Source organism: Phallusia mammillata, chromosome 2, assembly GCF_965637545.1.
Source record: "Phallusia mammillata chromosome 2, kaPhaMamm4.hap1.1, whole genome shotgun sequence".
In the NCBI taxonomy this organism is placed as follows: domain Eukaryota; kingdom Metazoa; phylum Chordata; class Ascidiacea; order Phlebobranchia; family Ascidiidae; genus Phallusia; species Phallusia mammillata.
The window spans coordinates 7,533,241-7,541,495 of NC_137253.1; the positions used below are offsets into that span (position 1 = coordinate 7,533,241).

Sequence of the window (8,255 nt, forward strand, 5' to 3'; positions counted from 1 at the left end):
AAAACAACAGCTTTAGCCCATAGGGACACTGACTTAACTAACATCTCTGTAAATCGTGCGTTTCCATTTGCAATTACGAAAATTAAAAACGAATGTAAAATGTACTTAAAAATGCATTCTTATTCAAATAGAAAATAAGGTGGCGTTTTTTCACAAATAAAAAGAAAAGAAAATAACAAAAATAAAGCGCAAATAAACAAAATAAACAGAAAAATAAAAAATATGATGTAAAAAACAAAATAAGGTAAGTACAAGCACAACAATTTTAGTTTTTTTGGAATTTGTTAACGGTCGCAATAAAAAAAAGATATATTTAAAACAAAGATTGAGGTAGTTTAATAAGGAAGTATAGGGCGTGTGTCAGAAATGCATCTTTGTGTTGTAAAAGTATCTATAATATGAACGGATTAACAAAATGCCTAAACTGACATTAATATAAGTAAATGGAACGACTTTACAATAGGGGTTCTCCTTTTCAAACAGTCCTAATTGCTTTCTAATTATTCCCCGAGTAAAACAAATTAATTAAACAGTACGATTGAGTTCACTACGCTTGGTAGTGAAGACTTCCAAGGGAGCTCTTACTTTGCCAACACACTGCGTTCAATGTCAAACGCACGTGCTGTATAGGGCAGCGGCACCTGGTAAATAAAGGGCCTAACTTTCGCAAATAAAGCGCAAACTGGACTCGTTTATTTGCAAGTGTATTTCGGATCGCCGAACAAACAATTAAACGCCTCGTTACGACTGATCACTCTTCGGAAACAACGGCCTCCAATCGCGCCAGAAGTATCATTGAACGCTTCGTAGATGCGTAACCAACCGATTTGAAATGAGTTCACACTTAAATATTGAAATAAGTGACTGAGTTTATCAAGAACAATGCGCTGCTGGTGAACAAAATGTCACAATAACTTTTATTCATGACAATTTTTTTCAAAATTAATCATTTAGTTTTTTTAGAGGGGACTTCGTGGTGATGGATTGTAATGAAAGATATTTTTCGCGCCTTTTTGTCGCTATAGCTATTTGGATCAAAACATAATTTGTTTTAAGCTTACAATTAATGCTGAAAAATGATTTTTTCGACGAAAAATTTGGAATAGTGGTTTATTAAAACTATAATTTTATGACATAATTTGTCCCGAAAAATAAATAAAAGCACTGCACTGGTGTTATTACATTACATATCAACGTAAAAATCAGGAACTAGATTCGTAAGGTTGAATTCTAATGAGTATGTTTAGCACATAAAGCCAATTAAATATTTTTATATTTTGGATAACATTTAACATCGTGATTGAGGGTTTCTTTTTAAGTCAACGAACTGTTAGCGACGCGTGATTTCATTACAGATTTCCTTAAAAAGAAGGTCCATGTGTTAAGGTAATGGAGAATAGGCATATGCAAGTATTTTTAGGGAAATATCGTTAGACAGAAAAAACATTCTCCTTAGGCCACCTGCTTAATACTACAACACCCAAACTAGCACCTACCATCAGGTCAGTTACTCAAAATAAAAGCAAGTTCCAATTAAAACGTTGCAACCCATCAAAACCAACAGTCTCCCACGGTGTTGTGTATTTCTCTTAATATTTGCTTAATCACCTGAAATACAGAGAGCAGGGGTATTGGACTCGCCACAGCGGGATGACAAACTTCGATGCACGGCCGGGACGAGAAAAAATATCGCGACTGACGGGAGTTTAAAAGCTGTCGCGCCGCAATGTTTCGCCACATTGTTGTATTCGGCTTCGAGACCAGCACATCTCCTGATATTAGCAGCGCTAAAACGCAAAGGTAGTTTACTAGAACAGTTTATAAACAAATATTTTAGCTCAACAAAATGAGTAACGTATTTGAGACGTTTTTTCAAGGTTTTACATCATTATAGGTATATAAATGTAGAAAGACAGCGCTGCGGTTAAGATTATGTTCAGTATCTGTACACTTTATAAGTCTAAATTTAGTTTTTGACAGAGTGTTTTATTAACGAAGTATTTATTAACGAAGTGGTCTTTAACAATTAACTTTACCAAAACAAACCAATTTGTTTTGCGACCATTTCTGGCAACAGTCGCTTTTGTCGATAACCGGGGTACATGGAATCGTATCGTCCTAAGAAACAATGGTCACGAAAATTGCAAGTGAATGAACAAATTAGCGACGGTCAATTCCGGTCGCAGACCAACACTCAGCCGTCTGGCACTTTCCATAAGCGGCGAGAAAGTGACAAACGACCGACATTTGCAATGAGTTGGCCCAGACGTCGTCGCTTGCAACATTACGACATAGCGCCTTGGCGCGCACACACGGTAACAGGTGTAACGACGCCGTAGAGTGATAGATGAGGTTGTTAGCAAGAAAGTTTTGCTGTATGTTTGTGCAGAAGAGATTACAGTGAGAATTTGATCTAAAGAGAGCTGCCTTAGAGACTTTATTTTGAACAGTTTTTTTGAATTTTTGATTAACATAATGTCATTTGAAGCTTAAATTGTGTGTTTTTCGTTAAATCAACTTGCAGTCCAATTCAAATGTTAGAATAAAAACACGCTTTATTGTTATTATTTTTACAAAATGTTACACTGTGGCAATACATTTTGGTGCAATCTAACCCATTTTCTCTATATTTAGATCAATCTATTACGAACTTATTCAGTGCATATTAAACCAACTTATTTGAAACTTACAAGAATGCCACGACCAGGCAGAGATTCGTACGGAGACCAGAAACCTCCATATTCCTATATCGCCCTCACAGCAATGGCGATTCAATCGTCTCCCAACAAAATGATGAGCTTGTCGGAAATTTACCGTTACATCATGGACCGTTTTCCATTCTACCGGAAAAATACGCAGCGCTGGCAGAACTCTCTGCGTCACAATCTATCCTTCAACGATTGTTTCGTCAAAGTTCCGCGGCGCGGAGATCAACCTGGTAAAGGCAGTCTTTGGGCGATGCACCCCACTTGCGGGGAAATGTTTGAAAACGGAAGTTTCCTGCGTCGTCGCAAAAGGTTCAAAACTGAAGACAAAAACCAACAGTCATCAGCACACAGCTATCCCCACGACGCTTTCAACCAAAGAATGTTCAACCAATCAACGGGCGAACCTGTACACCACGTGATCAACAACAGAGGGGTGTACGACGTCCCAGGGTTAAGGGCCTTTCCCCAGTACCCGGGTTACCCTCTACCTGGACAACATCGTCACCCAACTGTTCCTCCGACCCCGATGTATCCACAGATGACACCAGGCAGTCCAGCAAACACCGCGGCAGCTGTGGCGTATTTCCAAACCGCTATGGCGGGTTACCGAAACGCCATGGCGTCTTTGTCAATGCGGGGAAATTCACTTCACCCACTGATGAGGGGTTACGGCTTTCCGCACTCCGAAGCTTTCCGAAGCTTTTTGGCGCCGAGGCGATCGGCCGACGACGGCGTTTTATCGGCGCCCACACGAAGCGAGTGCGATTCGGCCAGCGAGGTAAAATCAAACTCTTTCGACTCGAGTCGTTCCGGAGTCGGTAGCAGCTCGCCACTCGCTCAGAGTTCGTCAGGCGATGAGTCGCACTCGAATGACCGAGTTACGAGTTCCAAAGCCATCAGCTTCTCGATTGAGAATATCATTAGTGGAAGATTTTCCCCAAAGAGCGCAAGCAAACAAAAGTCAACCGAAGCAGGACCAAGGCGCAAGCGACAATCTAGCGATGGACCCGAAACTCCAAGCAAGAAACTCAAGCTCGACGGCGATACCCCGGCAAAATTGGACGACAAATCAAGCTCAAAAATACAAAATGGCGACATCGGCGTTTCGCAGACGTCTCCTACCGAACTTCGCTTGCAGTGCGCCCCGCGAACAAGCACCCCAAAGTCCGACGGTTTTTACTTGCCCTTCTACCTGCAAAAACGCGACGACCAAACTTCACCAAGCGCACAGGCTGATACGATTTCTATTCCGACATCGGGAGGAAGAAATGGCGACAGTGTAGCGCATCACCCAACCAGCACAGCGCCAACAACAAACTTTAGCGCTTGTTATTTGTCGCAGGGACAGAGAATGTTGCAATTGGGCCAATCCACTCACAGTCCTACGTCTGAATCTAAAGACCCACCACTTGCTTATTCGGCGTTTGCCCGCCTAAAGCGTTTCACCGAGTTGCAAGTCCAATAGGATCATGCCAACGGACCAAACACAGCGAACTAGTTCATGACGTATTTTTCATTATCTTTGTGTCTCTGTCTGAAATCATTTTTTTCGCGTTCCATTGTAATTTGTGTTTCGTTCTGTTAACTTATACCCGTATCTCTTGGCTGTGATCTTTCCTAAATAAAAAAGCCATTTTGGGTTGTCTGAAAAAGCGTTGCAGATATTGCAGTCGTAACGTTAGACCAGTAATTCTCAAACTGTGTGCCGCGACACACAAGTGCACCATGCGAGATTTTTAAGTATGTAGCAAAATATCTGCTTGTGTTTTAGCAACTGACGACGAAGTACGAGCGTGCATAATAACCTTAATAAGCTTATTTTTATCTTATTTGTCATTAAAAAAATCAATCTCAGCCAAAAAAAGTTGCAAATTAACTTTCTTTTGACAAATTTAATGTGGTCGGCTTGCAAAGTGTAAGTTTGTACATGCCGCGTGCTTAAAAAGTGTGACAACAACTGCGCTAGGCAATACGATTTTGGGCGTTTTAATAAACAAACAACGCGCGTAAATGTTGCGGTAACGGTGACTGTCCGCGTCCCAAAGCCAACGTGTTGTAATTTATCACGCAAAGATTTCATTGTTTCGATTGCTATTTCATTTAAGAGTATGTTTCAAGGACCATTCCGACAAACCGACGATAAATTTTTGTCTCCTTTAATCCTTAGTCAATGTTGAAACCAAAATTAATTCCAAGGGAATTTTAACAAACCAAACGCGAAATTTGTGCAAAAGCAAAGACAAGAAAGAAAAGCAACTTCCATTGGCGATTTGTTAAAAGTATGTTGCTAACGTGCTTGCAATATATGGCATTGCGAAAACAATGTTAACCGAATCACATCCCATTTTTCATCTTAATAGTGATGTCAAAACTTTATGCTTCCTTATAATTACCCCCAGGGAATGTCCAATGTATACAAAATATGTAACATATTCCACTGTCAAAAGATTTTATATGGAAAAAGGTACCTTTCTCATCATTACGAAAGTCTAATAAATTACAAAGTACGTAGCAGGCAATAGAATACAATGTCACATGAAAAAGTCTACCAGGTCTTCAAGCAAGAAAAAGTGTTCTTTACTTGTTTTGTTTGTCATTTGTTACATCACAGATGATGACAAATGGTTTTGTGAAACGTTCTATTATTACCATGACCAAGTTTTATGCTACTTTAAACGGAATATTTTAGCAGGTGTACTGTGTACCTAACTTTAGAAAAGTTTTAGTGGAATAAATAGGGAAAAATAATAATAGCTGAACTCCCTGACTCCAAATAGACCGTTGTACGGAAGCAGACGAGACTGTCATATGGAATACGATCCCAACGTTATGACTGCCTGTTAAAATGCCGGAGATATACGATCTCGTATAGTAAACTCTCAGGTCATCTGTGTAGCAATAACCGTGGTAGGTTGACAAGTGTTTGTTGCATTTCCTTTACTCGAGACAGTTTCGGGTTCGCTTAGCATCTCCTAGTGATCAGTTTACAGCCGTGTTGTCCCTCACGCGACGAACGTAGGTAGCAGCTGTTTGAATGCCTTCGACTATTGGGAAAGACTATCTTGAAGTGTTGTTTGGAAATGCATTGAATGTATTTTGTGTCATTTGTGTTTAAAAAGTTAAACAAATTGTTGCAGAAAAAAATCTCATTTTAAAGCAAGTAGGGTTAATATTCAAGAGACACTAGAGGCGAAAGGATATTAAAAACCACATCTAAAGTAGGGCATGCTGGTAGTACACAAATTTTACTTCTGACAAAACGGGCCAGTTTACAAACTCCTGGAAACTATTCCTTTTCATGTGGCATTTTAATTTTTTTTTTTACACTTGTTTAACATTTATCAATTCCAATTTTTTTTTAAAGTAAAGGACTTCATTGTGTAAAGCCCCATTAAAAAACATACAGTATATATGTAAATTATTAATAATTTGTTTGGAAGATCAGTAAAATTAATTATAGTTAAACAGAATTTGATACACCTAATTAAATGGGGTGATTAGCTGAAAACACTAATAGATTTCTACGAAACTTTGAACGTAACGGTTTTTAGAAGTAGCTAATAAAACTGCTGACATCATAAGCATTTAGCGATTGTAGCGTGTGTGTTTTGGTAACTCGATATCGGACCCCCACACCTGACAGAACAAATACGATTGGGGGCGAAGGGTGGTGGGTAAGGGGTAATAACAGGGGTCACTGGGCCTTAACGAGGCACGGAACATAGATTGTGCATGAGAGACCTATCTTAGGCATAATAATAGAAGTTATTAACTTAAAATGAAAATGTAGTAACTTTAAAGCGGTATTCTAATGCAAAATATAAAGTTAGTTAAGATTTTATTGTAACCCTTAACATACAAAGCCTACAATAAGTTATGAGTTTAGTAAGTTGCTTTTGGTGCATAATAATATATCTACATTCAATGAAACAGTGGCAAGTATAATAATATCTACCAACACTCGTATTATACACCGTCAATTAAACACCCCAAACATCAATTTTTGACCCCCAGTTTGATTATGTAAGCTCTGCCAACTCAATATGAGTGTCGAGGTATAACTGACAGCTGGCAGGCACGAAAGTTCAATTTAGCTTATGTGGTTCACTTGCAGCGGTCAAGTGCAATTCTGCGGAGCTGAAGACCCACAGGAAAAAACACAAACGATGGAGAGGCTTTAACCCAAAATCCCAGTGACGACATGTTACACGCAACAACCATTACTGAATGTTATCGAAGTGTTTCAATTGCAGATGAGGTAACCGTTCATATTCTTTTGCTGCATTCGAAACTATAATAGCAGCCATCTTATATGTTGACATTCATTGTGTTCGACATAATACTTTATGGAAAAATATATTGATTCCATGTGAATAAGGAATGACCAACGCCTTTTCTGGTGACACGTATATCTTAAAAAACACTTCGGGTCGGTTTTAAGTCATTTTTTATCGATAAAACATTTTTAACACATAAGCTACTTGTCATTGGGGGTAGACTACATCTTTTCCATTAAGGCAAAATATTTGAAACGTATTTAACTGCTAACATGATTCGCAATGTGTATTCACAAATTTTGTATGACATCATCGATATTGCGTCCGTTGACGACTTACTTATAACGGAAAAACAACAACAACAGCTTGGCCCATAGAAATGCAAGCAAGTTAACCTTAAATGCCGGATATTTGCCTTCAGCTTATGTGTCAAACAGCGTACTTGCCCAAACCCGCGGTGCTGTCATTGGATACAGCTTGGGTCAGACGGCAACTGTTCGAACATGACGTTGCAATGCCAGAAGTTACGTATGTGTTAAAACGTGATTTATGCTTGCAGCGGCTCTAAAGACAAGATTTTTTCAATGCTTGCAGCAAACTTTTCACCTCAGGAAGTAGAGAACAATTTTTCTGTTTTACTCACAAAGATTAAAGAATTTAATTTGCAGTTTCCACATTTTTCGAAGAAGATTTAAAGATTAAAGTTTGACGTTCAAACCAACTCAGACAGAAAAGAAAAATGCTTGACAAAAGTAAGTGAAAGAATAGTCTGTTCGGCTTTTTATCGTCAGAGGCTACAATTAGTGATTCACCGAAAACATTTCGGCCGAAATATGCTGTTTTCCAATGTTTCGGAATTGGCCCAAACACTTTTAAAAAATCGACCGAAACCGAAATTTTTGATTCTATGAAATTAATACCTGTCATTTCAAATCTCCAATATGAAACGTCACAGATTAACCAATCGTTGCATCTAAGATATACAAGCCACGTTGTCTGCTAAATATTAAAGTGTTTAGTAAAACTTACGCATTGTGGCAGTGATTTTGAAGTATCATAAACCAGTTCAGAATAGATTTTAGGTTCGTCCCGAAACTTTTGAGGCGGGCTCAGTGCATCACTAGCTACAATCTCAATGTTTAAAGCGTATCAATTGGTAAATATAAAATCAGCAGGACCTTGGAGAAAAGCAACATAAAACCTTAAATTCGTACAGTCAATTAAATCACCCCGACTGACCAAAAAAGGACCAACCACTTTAAAGAGCAAA

The 8,255-nt window shown here is 38.8% G+C and overlaps 1 protein-coding gene across 1 annotated transcript; it reads left to right on the plus strand.

Moving 5' to 3' along the window:
* The first annotated feature begins 1,776 nt into the window (after positions 1 to 1,776).
* Positions 1,777 to 4,360, plus strand: LOC145214980 (uncharacterized). The gene has a single exon (XM_080083629.1). It carries the CDS (start codon positions 2,695 to 2,697, stop codon positions 4,171 to 4,173), a length of 1,479 nt encoding a protein of 492 aa, XP_079939755.1. The 5' UTR covers positions 1,777 to 2,694; the 3' UTR covers positions 4,174 to 4,360.
* Positions 4,361 to 8,255: the final 3,895 nt, after the last annotated feature.